The sequence below is a fragment of the Chelon labrosus genome (genome assembly GCF_963514085.1).
Source record: "Chelon labrosus genome assembly, chromosome: 18".
NCBI lineage: Eukaryota > Metazoa > Chordata > Actinopteri > Mugiliformes > Mugilidae > Chelon > Chelon labrosus.
This window is the reverse complement of record NC_140351.1, coordinates 20,974,663-20,995,831: the sequence shown is the minus strand read 5'-3', so window position 1 is coordinate 20,995,831 and position 21,169 is coordinate 20,974,663. Positions and strand designations below refer to the sequence as shown.

The 21,169-nt window shown below is 45.0% G+C and overlaps 1 protein-coding gene across 5 annotated transcripts in view; it reads right to left on the bottom strand.

The window, feature by feature from the left end:
• Positions 1-1,251: 1,251 nt before the first annotated feature.
• Positions 1,252-21,169, bottom strand: part of ncoa2 (nuclear receptor coactivator 2) — a 55,383-nt gene continuing 35,465 nt past the window's right edge. For 4 of the 5 annotated variants that reach the window (XM_084566694.1, XM_084566693.1, XM_084566692.1 and 1 more), the window contains 15 exons: positions 20,990-21,091; positions 19,587-19,727; positions 19,233-19,380; positions 17,115-18,474; positions 11,403-11,634; positions 11,071-11,280; positions 10,121-10,339; positions 9,558-9,687; positions 9,287-9,452; positions 8,904-9,200; positions 8,454-8,531; positions 7,883-8,363; positions 6,875-7,052; positions 5,563-5,767; positions 1,252-4,378 (listed from right to left, as the gene is read on the bottom strand). In XM_084566694.1, the coding sequence (XP_084422820.1) occupies positions 4,367-4,378; positions 5,563-5,767; positions 6,875-7,052; positions 7,883-8,363; positions 8,454-8,531; positions 8,904-9,200; positions 9,287-9,452; positions 9,558-9,687; positions 10,121-10,339; positions 11,071-11,280; positions 11,403-11,634; positions 17,115-18,474; positions 19,233-19,380; positions 19,587-19,727; positions 20,990-21,091 (3,959 nt within the window). In that variant the 3' untranslated portion in view covers positions 1,252-4,366. The remainder of the gene's footprint in view (positions 4,379-5,562; positions 5,768-6,874; positions 7,053-7,882; positions 8,364-8,453; positions 8,532-8,903; positions 9,201-9,286; positions 9,453-9,557; positions 9,688-10,120; positions 10,340-11,070; positions 11,281-11,402; positions 11,635-17,114; positions 18,475-19,232; positions 19,381-19,586; positions 19,728-20,989; positions 21,092-21,169) is intronic. The other variant, XM_084566696.1, reaches the window with a different exon arrangement.

Genomic DNA, 21,169 nt, shown 5'->3' with positions numbered 1-21,169 from the left:
TACTATTCAATAATTTAAAAATGTGACTGGAAATAAAAAAAGGGAATGTGGTGAGGAGTGCGTAATGACCCGTGCGTAATGTTAATCTTAAAAAAGGACTAATTGTGTTGTGTTGATCTTAATAGCAGCCTATATCTGATAGTCTAGTAATATAGCTATTTTTTGAACAATATACAAGTTGATACAAACAAACACGCAGTAAATAGACTCTTCCTATTTGAAAGTGGAAAAGAAGCTTACCTTGTGAAATAAATCAGAGCAGTTTCACAGCGCAGTTTTCTCCATCATGTCTACAGATCAGATTTTTGAACAGCCTCCTTGTATAAAATCAAGCACTGACGACAAATCTCCAAGTTCTGGAGGAAGCCTGAAGCACAGAGTCTAAAGTTCAGAGGTGCGCTGTCCCGACCTCTGCCTTCTCTGTGTTGGTCAGTGGTCATCTGAGGGCAACTTTTCCTGCACACAGCCAGGTCTGCTGAAGATGCTCCCTGGCTCCTTCCTCCCATTGGCCAGGGATCAGCTCAGCCTCATGCATCTCAATGCCCCCATAGGAATACCATTTACTCAGGGACAACCCACCCCGTTAACTTCTCCACGGCAAGTCTGCTTTCTCTGAGGCTGATTGAGAGAGGTTCCCGAACATTTCCATATGAAAACAGCCCCCCATCCAGGAGATATCTGTTGTTATGGGTTGGAAGTGGTAAATAAAGACAAGCGCTCTAAACTTCATTGAGAAAATGAGTAAAACTGATCCAAACGAGTCCACACAAAAACGTGTTTTGCTTGTAATTGAGATTTCCGATTATTTCAGTTTGCGTTTTGGGACAGTTTTACGCATTTTTACGCATTGACTTTAAACGTTATCTTGCGTTTCTCTGTCTATTTTACTCTTATAGGGTCACTGCAATCCATTTTTAGGATACCTTTTTAATTTGATAAACGAATAGAAAATAATTTAAAAAAAAAATCAGGCCTACAGTAATTTATATAAAACACTTCCTTTTTAGGTTATAAAGAATTTGAAAAAAAAATATATGGTTAATTATTTTTAAAGAAAAATGCAGTGATTTCTAACAATTTTATTATTTCTAATGCTTTATTATTATCGAAATAAATATATATTACTTAAAAATACAACTAAATAATTAAAATTAAATGCAGCTTTGAGCATTTTTATTATTATTTTTTAAAATCAAGCTGCCGTTTTTTCTTCACAGGAAATAAAGAGTCACTCCATTAAATAATGCAATAACAGAATTCTTTATTTACAAGGCAAATAGCATCAGCGAAGCCATATTAGTTCACAACTTGCATAACTGTGGTTTTAACTTCTCTTGTATATCTAATTTTGCATAAAACGCTCACACACACCCACACACACGCACGCGCGCGCGCACACACACACACACACACACACACACTAGGGTACAGAGAAGATCGATGCGGGTTTACAGTGTGACTCCATGTGAACAATGCAGGAAAAAATAAAAGAAAACATACCTTCGAGGGGAGGGAAAAATAAAAACACAACAGTAAGCTTTCCTCAGAAAGTCCATGTAGTATATTACATATTGCTTCAGTATCCCTAATGTGTCATCTTCACCACAGAAACAAACAAGAGTCTCCAACCCAACACAGAACAGAGAGCAATGATGAGGGGAACTGTGATCTCCAGCAGCTGAGAAGAGTTGAACAATGATGCACCCATTCAGTATTGTACACAAGTCATTATACAAATTTATACAGACAGCAGGTGTAATGTACAAGAACGAGAACGGACGAAATCTAAGGCATTATGCTAGGGTTTTTAGCATTTCAAGGTTGCATCTTAGCTCTAAGAAATTGGCAGACAATACAAAAGGGCATTTAAAGTTCTTTAAAACCATAAGTTACAGAGAGAAAAAAATAGTTTTGTTTAGTGGGTTCAAAGCCTGGATGTTTTTTTTTTCCTTTAAAGGGGCATTTATTTGCTCCTGTCCTCATTACAAATGCTAAAAAAATGCACTGCTACCACATGGCTTTAAGTCATTTGTTTTAAAATCTTGACAATCTTTGGAAATTTTGCAAAGGGCTGTGAATCCTTCTTTAAAATGGCTCAAAAGGCTGATTCTGCACTGTTATTCTTTTTTTTTTTTTTGTTACAATCAAAAGAGCATTTATCAAAAATGTGTGATCTTCCTGTAGGCCTGCAACTATTCCCCCCCTCCCAAAGTTGGTTTGCTACAGCTTCAAATTTAATGTAGAACTACATAAATATGAAAAAGAAGCAACAACGGACAACTTTGGAAATGCTGAGGCGAGTGCGGTGTCCGTATGTTGATAAGAAACACCGTCGGTCACATCCTTAGGCCTTAAATACATTCAGAATGATCTTCTTCCTGTTTTTTTTTTTTTTTTTTTTTACATCAGACCCTGTTAAGTGACATCATGAGAAAAATTTCCTGTGGGCCTCACGCTACCAAACAAGTGGTCGCTCAAAAGAAAACAATTCAGAAATCCAATTGAAATGTGAGGATTATTTGGCTTGCTCAAAGTCTGTCCTGGGTTAAAATAGTTAATATAAAAAGTTTTTTTTTTTTCTCCTTTTTCTTTTTAAAGGAAATTTGAGGTTAGAGAAGATGACTCGCTTTCGATCTTGCGAAGGTCAAAGCAAACCCCTCCAAGAACAGCATGTCATTAGTGAACACTTTATAGTTGAACCAACTGCCTGAGGTCATAAAATATGGCTAAGTGTCTGTCAGAGCGGGTCTCGTGAACCGTGCAGTCTTAACTCTGACCTCTGCTATAGAAGAATGGCTGGAGGCAGAGAGTGGCGCGTGCCAATGAGGGGAGTGGGGGGGTCACAAACTGCCGCCCCCTCTCCAGGTCTCAGCTGCATAATCTAATGTGTGTGTGGACTTTCTTGGTACAAACTGCAATAAAAAACTGTGTTTAATACTGCATCCAAATGCGGAGCAAAAATGTGTCCTTTTTATTCACTGTACAAAAATTACAAAAAAAAAGAAAAAAACAAAACAAATCCAAGAGTAATCAAGTAATTGTTATTGCTTGTTTACATCACACCAGAACAGTTTGCACCTAGCAGCTTGTATGAAGCATTTTTCACTCCAGACAACATAGAAAGCACACTTTTTATATGTTTTTTTTTTTTTTTTTTTTTGAGTTACTGTATGGCTGTGTTGAACTGTTTTCCTTTTTTTTCTTCTTTTTTTGTTGTGTTCTATGCTAAAGGCAGAGAAGCAAGCGATAATCTGTACACTGTATACACAGCACACCCCTTTACAACCCGTCCCTACATCCCCACCCCTCGTCCGAGTCGTACCAGAACGTTTCTCGTTCCCCAAAACGAAACAAAAATAACTGCTCTGCTTCACCAGGTTGGGAGAACCAAAACCCTAAGGAATAAAATAAATAGGAAACAAAAGTCTTACTTATTGGTATGTACAATCTCTGCAATTAATTTAAAACCATATTTGATTTTGACATCTTCTGAAACTACAGGACCAAAGCATAATCCATTACTCAGGTTAATAGAAGGACCTTCTCAGAAAGAATACAACCATTACTGTTAAAATTATAAAAACAAAGTGCCTCTTTCGCACTTTTAGAAATATTTTTCTTCTTGCTACTAGGATAAAGAATCTACAATAATTAAAATGAATCTATACAGAAAAATAAAACTTAATTTAATACACTATATAAACCTCTTGACTAAATTAGTCTAACCATAGAATTCCACTCAAACCATTCTTCTGCAGTGTTTTTCAAGATCATTTTTTTCCCCACCATATCTTCACTCTTTATTTTCACAACAGGAAAAAAAAAAAAGAAGAACCATAATAATTATAATAAAATAAAGAACAGCAAAAAGGCAAGAGCGAGAAAGGTAGGACGTGAAAGAAAGATCAGTGTACGTCGTTTTTTTTTTGAGATGAGATTGTAAATGGCCGCTGTCCGCTGAGAGGAATACATTCATCAGAACAAAAGGATCCCACCCACTGCTGCCCCCTTAAGTCAGTGTACCCCACCGGGAGGCCTACAGTAAGTCACACGACGGTGAATGCAGCTGGACAGGCAGATAGACTGGCTCATCACGAGGCTCTCCTCCAGGAGGGTTAGGCATGTCGGACAGAGAGCCGCCATCCTTCCCCAGCCCTCTTCGTGCTCCCGTGTCCGTTTGGCTGCCGTAGAGGCCCAGCTGGACAGACGGCAAACTTGGGCTGGGGAGAGGGGCGGGTCAGGGCACGGCCTGGCTGGTTCAAGGGGCACTCGGTTGGTTACATGTTTGTAATTTTAACTCTTAAAGGGCCGAGGCGCTCCTTGCACCAGCTGATCGCTGAGGTTCAGGTTAAGAGCTCCGTGAGGGTCAACAGTATTTCTGCAGGGAGACAACACATGTTAACGTGTGATGCGTTTAATAAATCCAAAATTCAAACACACATTAGTAGATCTTGAACTTGTCTGGAGTAAATCAGCCACTTTTGGAATAGACTGTAAACAATTAGAAACACACCATCAAGTAAAGCAAATGGGTAACTCACAAATGCCTGCGCTAATGGCCTAACAGTAAATAATTGAAGTAATCTAAGAGCCAATATTTTTCTATAATCCTGGAAGCGAAGTAAATCAAGTGACAGATATACTGGTATGTTACAACAGTCTGAAGTGCAGACAATCAAACAGCAGCACCCTGGTTAAATATTCATGGCCCTTTATTGGCTTAAAAGCATCACGGACAACAACAGTGCATTCCACATACTGAGCTAACAATACCAGTGAGACAAAGGAAGAAGGATTAACTCAGTTGACATTAAATGAACGAGAGGCAGCATGAACTGAAAATGTTTTCACGTTGCATCACTCCGCTCATGCCGCTCATCGCCGAGTGATGCTTTCAGTGGGTGACGTAATCCGTATGCACGTAAAAGTGTCATCTTGCCGCGCAGGTGTGACAGATGCGAGGCTTAAGGAGTCGAGTGCTCCGCGTTAACCTGCTCGCGGGTTCAGACAGACCTGCCTTTCACCATCACACAGTGACGTCTGCGCGGTCTAAATGGTCTGAAGTGCCCACTGCTAATTACATCACTGTCCTCTAAGTTCAAGTCAAGCAGCAGAACTCCGACTCGAGGAGTTACGTAAACTACCGAGTAAATTATTCACTAGGGCGGCAGTTCAGTAAGTGTACCCAAACACTTAGGGTCTTACGATAAGACAGACAGAAGCTGTCGGGAGTGGACGAGAGAAGGAGAGACGAGCCTTTTAGTATTCCTTGGTCCCCCGATTGCTGTGTAAAACTTATGGGGTCCATTTTGTTAACCTCTAAGGCTTAATCTCTGACTTATACTCCTATTAGGGGCTCCTGTAAAAGACTACTCTGGAGATATTACTGGACCACTTGAAAAGCTCTAATCTGGTCAGGCCAAGCTTAAAGCTGCACATCTCTGAAACAGTTCAAAACAGCACTACAGAGCTACGTAGTCTCGCTCTGAACGGTTCAGGAGCTTCCCTAATTTTGTCCCATCTTCAGACCTGTTGTGTCACGAAGGGCCTGGTGGTATTTACCTGTTCTTGTCCCATGGAGGGCAAACCGGGTGAGGGCCCTGAGGCCATGGACGTGACACTCATCTGTCCGGCCATCTGGCCCATGCTGCTGGTTGCCATGTTGGTGGCCATGGAGACGTTGTTGAGGTTCATGCCATTGCCGTTGTACATGTTGCTGTTATTCTGCTGGGTGAACTGCGGTGACGCCTGCTGCTGCGCGAACATACTGCAGAGAGGACAGGAGAGGAGACGAAGGGACGCTGTGTTAAATGATAGAATCAGACGAAAGTCTATGATCCACCCCAACCCAAGGACTGGATGATATGACCCAGTGCTATGTTTATTTTTCTGTCTATAACAATGTGCACTGTGCACTGTGCACTGATGATTTTCCTCCATTGATCTCTCTTTCACCACAGTGTGTTCTGACATAGCTGTGCACCACTTTAAGTGAATATTCTGATTCTATAACAAAGTGAAGCTGCAGTGCAGAATAACAACATAAGAACTGCACCATTTACAGTCCTCGCCAGTAAAATGAACAGGTTTATGTGAGGCTGCATGCATCTGCTGGTCCAGAGAACTGTTGTTGCTGAGTAAAATGCTTCCTCCAGCTGCACCGCAGTCTTCTCTCATGTTTCCTTGTACAATTAGGCCAATGCTACCGCCGCAAATATGTTGTTTTCTTGACTTTTACCAACCCCAACTTTAAATGTGTAAATTAGTACCATGTATTTCAACCAATATGAAATGTTAACACTTCTAATTCCCTTCCATCCGTGCACGGTCTTGTCATACACGGTGACACAGGAAAAAGTCCTGTGGAGCCGAGTCAGAATCTGATATATTGCCCAGCACTAGAACCACTTGTGCCGTCACTGCTTTAACCCTTGGGAGATATAAACAGGAAGTATGATGGTACCAGGGTGTCACAGAGTGAGCTATTTTCTGCAAGTCGATTAATCTCCTTTTCATTACAGCTCTACTTGTTTATTCTTTTAAGTGTTCAGTGCTAGCAATTCTTTAAGGACTTCTTCTGTTCTGTATATAAATATCAAGTTATTATGTATTGTACCTAGTAATTATAGATGACAAATACCTGAAGGGGAGAAAAAACTGTTTGAAAGAAAAAACTTAAATAAAGTACCTCAAATGTTATACTTATAGGTATAATACTGGAGTAAAATGTAATTCTTGTTTATATTCTTGATAATATTCCTCCTTACAGTCTGCCAAACTAGTTATTAGGAGCTCCTGTTTCACTGGATGCATGAATGAACATGCAGCTCTCAACCATGCTACTTATTTGGGAGTTATCTCCGGCCGTGCTTACCTGTTGCCCCCCATGTTGCCCTGCGGCCATCCATTCATGTCAGAGGAACCCTGGAAAGCAGCGTTTCCTTGGCCCTGCTGCATCATCGGGGACTGTGTGTGGGCCATGCGTGGAGAAAGCAGGGGGCTCTGCGGTGTGCCGGGACCTCCGAAGCCTCCGTCTGCCTGTTGGCTCATACCTGTGGTGGGGCGCATCAAAACAGGTGAGCCGGACCTGTCCCGCAAACACTTTACAAACCACTGTAGTGAACGGAGGAGTGTACTTCACGGTTTGTGCAACACATAAAGACAAACATTTGGAAAAAACGACTGCAGAGAGTGAGCAAGCGTGATGATTGGATCCATTCCAGGTTGCAGTCAGGATTATGGGCAGGCAGTTAACATTTCATACATGCACGTAAGCAAAGAGCAGGCAGTGAAGTAGGAAGAAAGGGGATAAGGAGATGGATTGGGAAAAAAGGGAAAGAAAGAAGTAATGTCTAACACAAGTCAAGGCTCCGTAACACACACGCCAAAACCCAGAGGCCAGAATAAGACTTAGAGGAGAAGGATAAATCAAATGACAAATCAGATTACCAGATTATAGATTACATGTCATGCTGTCTGACTGATCGTTAACAGCCATGACTGCCTCTCTTCCAGAGCAGGGTGTCAATGTGCATCCTGTTAAACTTGAATTACTGTGCTCATGGCGCCCTCTGGTGGAAGTAGAGCGCATTGCCAGGACACCATTTTAGGCAGCACACAAAACAATTATGGAAAACTACTGATTTCTTATAAAATTGGTGTATTGAATAATAAACGCTATAATTGGGATCATTCAATAGCAGCTGATTGTAGCAGTCATCAGTACAAAACACTACAAATCGATTGATTGCCGCTAGTAAAAAAAAAAGCACATGATGCTGTGCAACATAAACACAGACACAATGGTGCGCGCGCACACACACATACACACACACAGGTTGTGGGGTGAAGTGTGTGGTTGGCTTGGGTGTGGGAGCAGTACCTGAGTTGGGAAACTGAAAGGCACTGTGCTGCATTTGGGGGCTGAGTACGGCCCCGTACTGTCCGCCCATCATGTTTGTGTTTCCCATCATCATCTGTGAGGAGGAGGAGGAGGTGGAGGAAGAGGAGGAGGTGCCATGCATGTGGAGCTGGGGGTTGGGAGGGAGAGAGGGCAGGCTGGGGGAGAGAGGGGAGGAGAAGGGGCTGGTAGGAGGAGGTGACGAGGCCAGGCCTGTACTGGTACCGTAGCTGGGCGGGTAGGGGAACTGCTGGGGGTTGGCCTGAGGATTCCGTGGGTTACTCATGCCTCCGGCGGCCATGTTGGGGGGCAGGTTGAGGCCCTGGGCCCTCATCGCCATGGTCCTTTGCTGCTGGACCTGCTGGGCCTGCTGCACCTGCTGCTGCTGCTGCTGCCTCTGTCTCAGGTGATTGCTCAGAAGCTCCCGCTGACGTTGGGCCAACATCTGAGCATTGATGGATCCCTGGAAGTGAGAGAGGGACGACGCGTGAGACAAAAAGACGCAACACATAACGACACATATACGCAGAGAGATTATTTAACGGTGATGTACCTGGTTTGGAGCACTGGCTCTAAGAGGTAGGTTCACATTTGACACACTACTCATCTGAGTCATCATTGGTTGACGGTTCTGCAGAGACAAAAGACAAGTATTAGTAAAAATCCTTAAATGCTTAAACTTCCTTGATCCAATATCTAACATCTATCATAATACAGATGAAATAAAAATGACTGTATTAATAGATCTAAATCATCTTTCAGTTGCACAACTTCAGTGCAACGTAATAAAATATGCCAACCAGCAGGTGGCAGACAGGCCTAAATGTATTTCTTATGTGCGTAGAAGATATGCCAAAATGTCAACTTCAAGGATGATTATATAACTCTCGCCTGTGTGTTCAGTCACACAGCTAGAGATCAAACAGTGAGGCTATGTCAGACTCAAGAATCAATGAGCAGTATCACTTCCAGCAGTGTTAGGAGCGACGAGATGAATGTGCACCTGCTGTGACTGGAGCCGGTGCTGGAGTTGCAGTCTTAGTGTGTTGGGCTGGTTGGGGACGACCCCGGCAGGCCTGAGTCCGGGCCGGGCCTGCATTCTCATTATCGGGTAGCCTGGACGTGGACCCATCTGGCCAGGCATGGGGTGGAAGCCTGGCTCTTGCATCGGTGCACCGGGGTAGCCCCTTTGCGCCATGTGCGACGCAGGGGGAGCGAATTGCTGGGCGTACATCGGGGGCTTCTGGTCTAACATCAGGGGGGGATCCTGGGGGAACTGGTCCGGCTCAAGAGATTGGCTCTGAAACAAGTCAATTAAATAGAAATAAGACATCCATAAAAACTAAAACAAACTGCGATGGCGTAGGTTTGGAGGGATAATCTCACCTGTTCCACTAGAGCGGGGATCCCCAGAGCACGATCAATCTCCTCTAGGCCATCAAAATCTTTTAGAGCGGTGTACAGCTGGGACATCAGGGCCCCCTCATCTACAGCACTGCCTTCACCTGAGCCGAGCCCCGTACTGCACAGCAAATCATCCTGGGGGGCCGGTCTGGGAAGAAGAGGTGACAATTATTAGCAACAAAAACAGTCAAGGGAACTTTGGTTAGAATATAAATTGTAATTTTACGATAAAAGATGCCGATGAGTATCTTACCTGCCCGTGTTTGCAAAAGTTGTCGGTTCAATTGGCATCATGCTGTCTGGCCACGGGGCCGTCTGGTTGGGTGGAGCCTGCTGTTGGGAGAAATGGTGGCCAACCATACTGATATCCATGTCAGCTTGGCCTAAATAGGGAGAATAAATAAAAATAATTAAGGTAAAACATTAGACGGTTAATGCAGAAATGACACCTTTAAAAGAATAAAACACAAATGGCTTTATTTTCTCTAATATATATATAAACAGAAGGATCAAAGTTGAGGGACACATAATACATTCCTGTGTTTAGTGCTGTACTGTTATCAACCACAAGGTGGCAACATTTACAACGATGAGAAGCAGATATTCGGTAAAAGGTGAACTGAGGTCTTCTCTACTGAACCTCTGCAGTAGGCCAGCTTCCCAGGGGTTACACAGACCATACTTGACAACTTGAATGTGATATTAGTGATATCTATGTGCCTAACTCTGGGTTTCTGTACTGGAGAAAGGCTTTATTGTGTCTTAATAAGTCTGAGATCCCCTCTGTAGAGTACATTTAAAACAATGCGCCCTCACCACTGGCCATCATCGGGGACTGGAGCATCGGTCGGGGCCCCGGCTGGCTGTTGGGCCTCATGTTAGCACTGTTGGGTCCCATCCTACCCTGCATGGCGCCTTGCTGCCCAGGGCCGGACGCTCCCAGAGGAGGGGCAGAGGCTGAACTCACCCAGCCCTCTTGCTGCTGCTGCTGCTGCTGCTGCATGCCTGGCCGGGGACCACCTGGAGCCATCATGCCTAGAGGAGGGAACACGCACACAGTGAGACAAGAAACAATGAGTCTGTCTCATGACAGATTTCAGATGTCCCCCGTCACCATGATGTAATGGTGCAACATAAGGGGAAACGCCATCTCTGCAGTGCCGGGGGATGTTTGAGGACTCCTAATATGTGGGAGTGACAATGAGAGAAAACTTTGTGCCAGTGTGGGTGACTATTTCCTGTCACAGGAAGTGAGTCACTGTGTCACGACATGATTTGTGACAGGGTGAGAGAGACACACTGATGGAGGGAAAGAGGTCTTTCCTCAGAATTTGGAGAAGAAAGTAACTGCGCTTTATTTAATCTTTTGATTATTGTGAAATTGCCAAGAATCACACGTCACAAAAACCTGTCAAAGAGTGGAAACTGAGGTTTATTTGACAATGAGTCCACACTGAAACGAAAAACATGATAAAAGAATAGCTAAAATGTGTTTAAGTACTGATGCCTAGTCTAGTAGCTACTGGCTAGGAATGACTCTTAAAGGCGTGTGTTTGGACACAGATGTTTGTGTAAGGAATCTGTTTATCCTTATGAAAACATAACTGTTCAGGCCACTGTGAAGCCTGCAGCTCTGCAGGCTGGTCGAGTACAGGTCATGCATTAATGTCAGATCAACCATCTGGACACGGCTGAAGTCTTTATCTGGGAAAACTGAGGAACTAAGTCAGAAACACAAAGATACAACAACAAACAGTCACACCTACCTGTGTTGACCATACCGGCCTGGTTAGCCATCATGCCGTGACTTCCCACCATGCCTTGCTGCTGTTGCTGCTGCATGAGAGTGTATGGGCTTGTGGCCCTTATGGGGTACTGCTGTAATGAGGGCTGCTGGGGGGACACATTCATGTCCAGAGACATACTCCTCACAGGTAGACCCCTGCCTGGCTGGCCTGGTCGGATACCCCCAAAGTCTGAAGAGAGAAACAAACGGGCGTTTGTGTTAATGCTCCAGAAACAAAAACATATTGACATGGTACATTTTCAACATAACGTGGTGAGTGCATTTCTTTTCCCATGTAGGAAAGGGACTCACTCGTCGGGCCCATGCCAGGTCCGAGGCCCCTGTGTTGTTGTTGCTGCTGCGCCGCCGCCGCCGCCGCCGCCGCCGCCGCCGCCATGGCTGGGTTGGTCTCGGACATCTGCAGGATGTCATTGATGATGTTCTGTTTGTCCATGGGACTGGGCAACGACACAGGCCGCGGCTCGCAGAAGAGCTGCGGCTGAGCATTCTGCAGGTCGTTCAGGATGTCATCCAGCTCCGACGACTAGAAGGACAGAGCGAGAAAAAGGAAAACTGTGAACGCGGAAACGGTTCAGCCATTCAGGCGTCCATTTAGAAATCTATTACCGCTTCACCTGCACACAAACATACACGTGGCGAGCGCGCACATTTACCGAGAGCAGACTTGTGTGAAGAGTCTCTAAGTGGGAGATGAGAACAGCAGGCTTGGCCTTGTTTATAATACAGCAGTAACCCCAGGAAAAAATGGACCACTTTCCGTCAAATCTAGGCCACACTTCATTTTGACTTAGCTTATCAGACTCACATGCAGCTCCTCGCTCACAGCCTGGTTCTTTCAGACGTACAACACAACATCTGCTTCCTTTTATATAGGCCGCAATTTTAAACACACGATTAAGAATGACATATTATTGCAAACAATATTTGCATCGTCAGTAAGTGGAGGAAGCAGTGAAGAAGAAAGAAGAAAACATGGCTGCTGAAGCTGCTTTCTGCCAAAATAACATGGGAGAGCAGCAACAGACAGGAGCTCGGTTGGTGCCAAAGTTTGAGCAGCTCTCTGCCCCCTACTGTAAACAGCTGTAGTGTGCCAGCCCAAGGCTGCTTTCATATACAACTGGGCTTTGGACTATCTGGATCATTTTTGTTTAGTTTTTCATGCAATTCTTAAACACAGACAAGGCCATACTGGGACCTGGTTTCACTTGTTGAGCTAAAGAACTGATAAGAATAGAAAAGACTAATTTTTCTCTGTATATCTACTACCAATTGCTACAGATGGAACAGACAAAATAACACCTACATTCCATATTTATGGCATTGAATTCTATTTTACTGAAAATAAATGTAGGTTACACTCAGCCTCTAAGAGAGCCATTAACATAGGTGATCTCAGTGTGTCCTAGAGGCCTGAGGGACGTTAGGTAAATAAGTTGCATTGGCTGTAACTGTCCACCAGAGTGCAGCACACCTGGAATCACTGGCATCTCCTGATCGTGACTTACTGTACAGCAGGAGAACAGCACTGTTCCAATGTTGTACCCAAATGTTCTAGACAATCCTAACTGCTGCCCGATGATAACGCGGCTGTCACAAAACGTCTCGTGGAACACTTAATCTAGAGAGCTCAAGGACTACAGCCTTGATCGCGCCCGGACCTGTCCCTCCTCCACCTTGGAAGATCCCAGTTAAATCATGTTTCCATGCGCAGGGCACAAAACGCATAGCAACACAACGCCGGTCATACTAAGGAGCAGACAGGATATGTAGGAGAGCTAGAAAGAGTAACAGAGCGAAGGGGTGGGAGGGGGAGTGGTGGTGGTGGTGGGAGAGAGAAGAGCCCTAATGAGGTCAGGAATGATGTAATGCTTCTGTACACTCTCAGTTTGCTCTCCTCCTCCTCTCCAATTCGCTCTCCTCCCACTTTCTATTCTCTCGACTTCTCTAGTTGCTTTTACCCTTAATGGGTCCTATTTCTATCAATCCTTGTTACTCTCTTCTTTCAGTGTGTGTCGGTGCATGTAATCCAATCCCTGTCCTTTTCTGCATCTCACACCCGTTTACTATATTGAGTTAAAAATGCGAAGGGTCAAAGGACGAATAAATTGTTAAATATTTACTCTCAGGCCATGTTTAAAGATCCACATTTAATGTCCTGGTGTCGGACCTTTACTTGCACTCCTGGAACAGCAGCTGAGAATTCATACACTACTAGATGCAATGTGTCTAAGGCACGTGCAAATTGTAATCTACTTATTGATTCCCACAGCCAGCAAATACATAGAGAAAAAAGGGAGTAGAAAAATGCAAGAGGAGAGAGAGAGAGAGAGGCACACAGATGTGAGGAAATCTCAGCAACAATGGCAATCGGCAAACGTAATGCGTTTTAGGCCGAAGCCGACGACGTGTCCTACATTTCATGTTTGATAGAGAAGGCCCTCGCTCAGAGACATTTGCATGCCTAGCAACAGTAGGCTGACTTTTTCACAGCGGGGCGGCGGCGAGGCCGTGCCAAATGTGTATTCTTACACTCCCGTCCTGCATCCACCTGACACTTAAACCAGTCACAACAGTGAGCGAGCGGGTTACGTTCACCGCCCCGGCGTCACGCATTCAATCTCAGCGTGTCCGTTTGGCGTGCGGCGACCTCAGGGCAAGGAGGGCGATTATTATTTGTTTCCGACGCAGGCCGTGCCATTTAATAGGAAGGGGGAACTGAGAATTGGAGAGAGAGTAAAGCAGAAGTGGCACCGTCGAGTAAGAAAAAAGGAAAAGTCACTTCAACCCTAAATCGCGCTGGCCTTCTGTCAGCTAAAAATACACAAAAATGAACAAGACAGCACTGGGATATTAGTATTATTTTTTTAATCATCTGAAAGAGATACGATTATGTTTTTGTTTTTTATAATCAAGGAACAATAACTCAGATACTTCCGTCCTTCCAAGTACTGCTATATTTGAGGATGCTGTGTTGAGATTGTTACTAGTGAACACTTTCACATCCATCTCTATTACTGAAGATTTACTTCAGTCATATGTCCAAGTTTAATATCTTTAATTCATGCAACTGTTCATTTATTAACTATATTAACATTATTTATTTAAACGTAGTTATTATTTATTTTCCTATGTCCCGGATCACTGAGGGGCTACTGCGACCTACATCCATCATCCACCCATGCCAAAGTATTGAACAACAATACTTTCATTGGCACTTACAGTCTTTCCTGCAACAATCCTAATGTTTATTAGTTCAACTTCACCGATGTGGAGCCTCTTTTCCCTGCGATCACTCATTTTACGTGTCAACGAGTCCAATCCCACATCACGGCTGCCGTCATTAACTTGTATTCAGTTTCGTTTTCTCAGGCAATTAGTGACTGATTTCTATCTACAGAGCAACAGCTTGGTAATGGCTGTGGGTTAAAAAAGCATCAATTCAATTCAATTCAATTCAATTTTATTTATATAGCGTCAATAACAATACAAATCGTCTCAAGACGCTTTACAAAAACCCGGCCTGAAACCCCCAGAGCAAGCCTGAAGGCATCCATGGGCCGTGATCAGATTACATGTCTGACAACGCAAACAGAAGAGTACGCAGATGAGAACAATATTCGGTTGCATAAATACAGCAAATGTAAAGCCTGAAAGAGCTGGCCAACTATTTCTCAATTCCAAATGCATTCGTGTTCAGAGAAGTCATTTTAATGTACCGTCAGCGGTTAGAGTTATTTAAATACAGTATATTTCAGCTGCAGAGGAGTGAGCTGCTTTATAAATACTGGCTCGAAAGACGCAAGATCTTCTGTAGGTGTGTCAGAGCTGCAATGTGACGCAGCTGGATTTGATGGTCACTGCTGCTTTGGTGAGCAAGCATATCCAGAATGAAGACACAGGCTTTTGGCGGATTTGCCAGCCCGTTTGTCAGAAGTGGCAGATGGAGAGGGGAATGGCAAATGGGTCGCTTTAAATTAAGGAGCGGAGTCACTTATGTCGATTACCGGTGATCGTCGTCTCTGCTTAATCCGGGAAGGGGAAAACAACGGGAGACTGTCCCGTCAGGCCTGAACCGTTCCTATAGTCAACCATACCATCGTAGCCCTGCTCTGATTTCTCATTTAGCTCTGCCCCAGCCATCAATAATTCAGCCCTCAAACAATCACAAGGAGGAGCGAGGAGGAGGAGGGAGGGAGAGAGAGTCAGCGAGAAAACAGTGGGTGAGGTTAGTAGAGAGGGCGATGAGTGGACTCTTTAACTAGTACAGTCAGCGTTCACACATGGCCAAGCAGCAATTCACCAGCAACGAGCAGAAGCCCACTCACACACATGTAATGGCCTTAATGAAGTCATGGCTTAGTGCGTGTCTAACAAATGCCCTTATTCTAGTCAGTGGAATCTGTGGAGATGGAATTCGCCATCGCCGCTCGAAGCAACGGAATCGTCATAATCGCCTCACACTGCGATGCAGCCGCTTCCAGAAAATGAAATTAAGACACGCCATACATGTTAAACCTGTATTTTTAAAGTCTTTTTCCCTGTACTGTTTCTTGTATGTTCTACAAACACACCACTCCCTCTCCCCTCTATCTCCATGGTAGCAGAGAGGACATGCAGGAGCATATGGCTCATCATTTTCACTCTGCCTGCCGAGGCTGGGCTCTCCTGGGGGTATCTACACCTCTCTCTCTCTCTCTCTCTCTCTCTCTCTCTCTCTTCCTCTCTCTTCCTCCCCTTCTTTGTTCAGTTCTACAGCGGCTCTTAATATCCAACCTTTTCCTGTTCTTCATATGTACCCGAGCAGCCAAGCACATACTGTACATACACAGCTAGGTGACTTTCTGAGCCACCGCCCCTTGTCTAAATGAAAAACCAAGGGAGGAGGCTTTAGGAAAAAGAATGTTCTGAGCGATTACTTTAAAAACTGACACGACTCGTGACAACGGACATTTCAAATTGATAGATCAGAACATGTTATCCAGACTGTGTCCAAGACCAAACAAGGTCAGTGCTGTCATGAAAGGATGTGTTTCTACAGAGTGCTACCTCTGTTCAATGTTAGCGCCATTTACACGGAAGGCATGCAACCTCGACTACGTGACTGGTAAGGTAAGAAGCGAAACAGAGAAAGCAAAGAGTGGAAGGGCACTTGTGTAATTTTGTGTAATTCTATGTAATTCTGTGGTTTCGCAGCGATGTGTGTGACAGAATGACATTTGCAGACTCGTGCCGTACGCAGGTTTCCTGTATGAAAGCTCAGTGAGACTTGCTGAACACTAGTTTTCTTTCCTGTATTAGGACATCAGCAAGTCGGGTCTAAAAACTTCGAAACCTCTGCTACACACAAATGTCGAGTTTCTCCAGCAACACTCTCCCTTCTCACTCCCTTCTCACTCCCTTTTACTCTTTTCTCTCTTTCAGCGCCAGGCCTGACCGTAACTCCGTGCCAGACCTGCAGATTCTGGCCAAATGCAACCAGGATCAAATGGCTGGAGAACCACAGGGGCTCCTTCCAAATGTCACAGTTGTTTGAAGCTGGCGGATAGATTCCCTCAGCCCGCGCTGCCAACACACAGGCAGCGAGAGGACCAGATGTGTTTATATACGTTAATAAAAATCATGCACGATGGATTATGTGTATATGACAAGGCTATATATCTACCACAAATATGCCACAAAGGCTGCCTGTCCCGCATAGCGTCTGACTGTGAGTGCAATTAGCTCTAACATCTTGCGTGGACAAGGGACTTAGAGGAACCAACATCTGCTATCTAACCCAGATTTACACTCAAAGAGAGAGAGGAGGTAAGTGGAGCAATACAAGGCAAAAAAACAAAACAACTACTTTTGGTTTTGCAACAGGCTAAAGAGGTTACAAAGTCATTTTTAGGGCAGCTCTAGCTCTTCCATCATTTCAAAGATTGCAAAAATAAATTAAAAATCGCTTGTTTCCTGCATCTTTTCTTACAAGAAGACAAAATGTTTTCAAAATTTAACACTGACCTGCTCTGCCCGGTCGTATCCTGCATCTGGTTTCTCCGCCTTGACCTGGGGGTGTTTGCCTCCTTCCACCTTCACCTCCCCAGGCTCCAGCTTGGGGACCTTGTCCTTCAATACAGTGTCATCCTTATCCAGTAGATAGCGTAGCAGAGCATTGTCCTTCTTCTTTGGGCTCAGTGGCTCCTGCTTGGGAACAATTTCTGCACCAGACGCTGCACCACCAGCACCCTGGGTTTGGTCTTGGCCCAGCTCTTTGCCCGTAGCCTCTGCAGTGAGTTTGGCAAGGTCTACGGGAGATGTACTGTTCTGAAGCAGCTGGTGGAGGATTTTGTGTTTCTCTTTCAGGGATGTGGCATGAGTGTTCCCTCCTGTGTGGCCACCCCGGACCCCTGTCCCAGCCTGGTCCTTACCCTCACCCCCTGCGCCAGGAGACAGGGGTGTCTCCAGAGGTTCTGGTTTTGTGGTGAGTAGTTGCAGTAACTTGGTGTGGCCCTTGTTGTCATGCAAACGGTTGTGAGAATCGTGGCCCTCAAGTGACCCATCCCTCTCCTCCTTGGGCTCGACTAGGCTGCTCTCTGTTTGACCCTGGGCGTGCCCCTGACTCAGCTCTGAGTGAGGTCCAAATGAGTCCCCTGCACCACCAGTAGCACTGCAGCCTCCTCCAAGTTTTGACATCATATGAGTGTTCACCCCTGACCCTGGCGTGATACCAGCTGGGGAGCCTAACTTCCGGTCTGGAGACCCCAGTGTATGTGCATGAGGGGGTCCATGCCCGTGTCCTACACCGTGGCACTCACTAAGGGCCTGCAGAGCTGACAGAGAACTGCTAGTGTAGCTGTTAGCATGGGTGCTAGACGTACTACCTCCAGCACCTCCAGGTCCTCCACCACCACACATCCCCACTGGTGAGGGTGAGTGCAGGCCTCCTGCTACACGAGGGCTGCCTGCCCCCCCAGGACTACCCCGGTGCCTGGGTGACAGCATAGAGTTCTGTTGAGGTGGATGAGGCCCACCGGCCGGGCTAGGGCTGGCCCGAGAGGGGCTGTTCATCCTCCAGTTGGGGCCCTGTTGAGGAGGTTGCATCCCCCCAGTGTGGTTGTGTGGTGGGGGACATCCAAAGCGGTAGCCCTGCATATGGCCCCCCATGGCTGCCGGCTCTCTGGGACCAGTAGGGCCTGGAGGGGAGAAAGGCGTGCTGTTGCTGCTGATGGTAGTGTCTTGGCCCTGAGGCCCCGAACCCGGCAAACTGCCCGGGGTTGGAGGAGTCATGGAGGGAGTGGAGGAGTTCATTGGTTTGGGAGTCATCCCTGTTGCCTGCGTTCCAGGACCCATGTCCTGGCCCATTCCACATACTGTCTGCTCCCTAGAGGTTAAAAGACACAAGACACAGATTAGTGCATATAACTTCATCTACAAGAATACTCCTCTCAAAGTTTCTGCCAAAGATCTCACAGACCAATCAAATTGTTTGGGGAGGGCTTTACGCAGAGATGGACAGAAGACAGTGACATAGTCATACACGTACATATGTTATCTTCATGCCTTATTTTACTTATAACTAAATGGTTGCCGTCAAAGAAGACAATGTTTAGATTCAGCTATCACGTCTGTTGAAAAAGATATTGCCAGCAAAATAACTTTAAATGACTGAATGAATGAATTAAGGCTTCTTAAAACAAACACATGGAACATAATTAGTTGCTCCAATTATTCCAATTGTGCGCAAAGGTATTTTTTTTCTTTACAGCAGTTGAAAAATGCCCCACAATGAAATCCAAATGTCAAGTTACTGGACTCAAATTCTGTCTGTCTGTCTGTCTAACCCAAGCTACATCAACACAAGTATCAATACTTAAAACAAGACTCTGTGACACTAGTATCAGCAATACACTTGGCTGTTGAATATAAAGTAGTGTTGTATTGGTGGATTAAGTTAGCTTTATATCCGATTTTGACCCAGACCACTGGCAAGCCGTTAGATATTCCTCATTTCTACATAGAATACATGAAACCATCAGGTTGCGCTGCAGGGCGCTAACAGGCTGAAACTTGTAAGTTCATGCGAAGGATTTGTGTCTCTTTTTTGCTCTCTCTGACACAGGTGTAGATAGTGAAACATACCTCTGTAGAATGTGCAGGGACATGTAGAGCTGGGGTTCGTTGGTGGCAGGAGAGCGCACCAGTTTGCTCTTGGTGTGGGCCGAGACGATGGTTCCATCAGAGAGGGAGAACCGGTAGATAGGGCTGAACGCTTGGCCATGACGGAGCACTGTGGGGACACACGTACACCAATCAGGCATAGCATCATGACCACCTGCCTAATACTGTGTAGGTCTCCCTTGTGAGTCACAAACAGTTGTGACTCATCAGAGAATGGACATGGGCCTTCTGAGGGTGGTTTTATTGATTTTAATGTTGTGGCTGATGTGGTGTATTTTTACTTGACGGAATAGTCCTTGTGGTTAACAGCTTTACCTTCTTGCTGATGTCTCTTAGCGAAAGACATTTCCCCATCGTTCTGCAGGTGGAACCTCTGTATGCAGCGCCTCACCAGATCTTCCCAGCCAGGCTTCATGGACGCTCGCAGCAGACTGGTATCCAGGGACGTTATCTTACCTGAGCACAGGGGAGCAGATTAAAGTGGTTTTAGTAAGATGTGGAAGCAGGGATTTCTGTATCCAAACACAAACGCGCTCTAACTGAGCTCCTGTGGATTTACTGTCCCCCCCTCAAACATAAATATGTAGAGCCTGTTGAAGAGACGTTGTTCTCCACTTGGCAATTTTGCTGCCCACCAGCTCTGTGGCTTTATATTGATTATAGAAACAGTGAGGTATCTCTGTTTACATTTGAATTACAACTTGTCAAAAGCTGTATGCTGTGACAGTTAAGCAGTGACAACCAAAAAATACTATTAAAAGAAATGTCCATGCAAACAGTGTAAGACCACCATGTTCACACTAAATAGAGCAGGTGGAAGAATTCCTTTTAAGAGTCATCACAGCAGCTCAGGCTCAACTATCTTTAGACCTCAACGAGTACACCCAAACACCAGTCATCAGTCATGGCAGTGTAACAGTTGTTCCATTCCTTGCTGGAATGCAATTTAAATGGAGGCGGTGATGCATTTGAAAGGGTGACAAGCTCACTGCTGCTTGAATGACAGCCATAGGGACTGACTAAAGACTTGTCACACTGACATCCATAACGGGAGCCATTCACAGCTCCACACCATATCCGACAAGCTCTCGCAGGGAGCAGCCAATTGAAGGGGAAATATTTTTATTAAAACAGGGCTGCGAGTGAAAAATCATACTATTAACCTTGAATGAAACAAATCATAGTAATTATCCGTCCTAAAAGACAGGTAAATAAACAGGGGCATGCATACAGTTCACGTACACCTACAGAAATCTGAGCAGGAAATTATAGTAAATTACTATATGTCAGTGACTAACTATGAGTGTGCGTTTGTCGGCTGTCTCTCCGTGTGCGCATGCCACACAAATGGTTTGAGTACATCAAAGAACAGGTGAAGCGCAGACAGACGTCTGCATCTAGGTGCCAGTGTTCAGACAGGCTCTTTACCTCCCAGAGAGCAGACAGCGGTGGGAAGCTAGTACAACTAACATGTTCAATCTTAAGGGCCTGTAGCAAGGATGTAATAATCTTTAATTACCCAACTGTAGAGTGAGGTGATTTATTGGCTGGCAATACAGGTTAAGGTGATCCTGGGACTATATTTTCCTTCCAAGGAAGGACAAAGTTTTATACCAGCAGCTATATGTGTGAAAATGGTCTAAATCTAAAGTCATGATTTAAGTTTTCTCGATCGTCTCTGCCATATTGGTACGTGGCTGCGTGACTGGTTCCTGTACCTTGCAGGTCCTGGCGCGTAGTGAAGCTCTCGTGCGTAGGAAGCATGGGTCTTTCCTTCGTGGGCACCCTGCGAGCCACACAGATCAGGCACGACTGAAAGTCTAAAAAAAAAAAAAAAAAAGAGAGGGGCGAACAGACAGAATATGTGGAGGAGAGAAAAGACAAAGTAGGGGATGTAA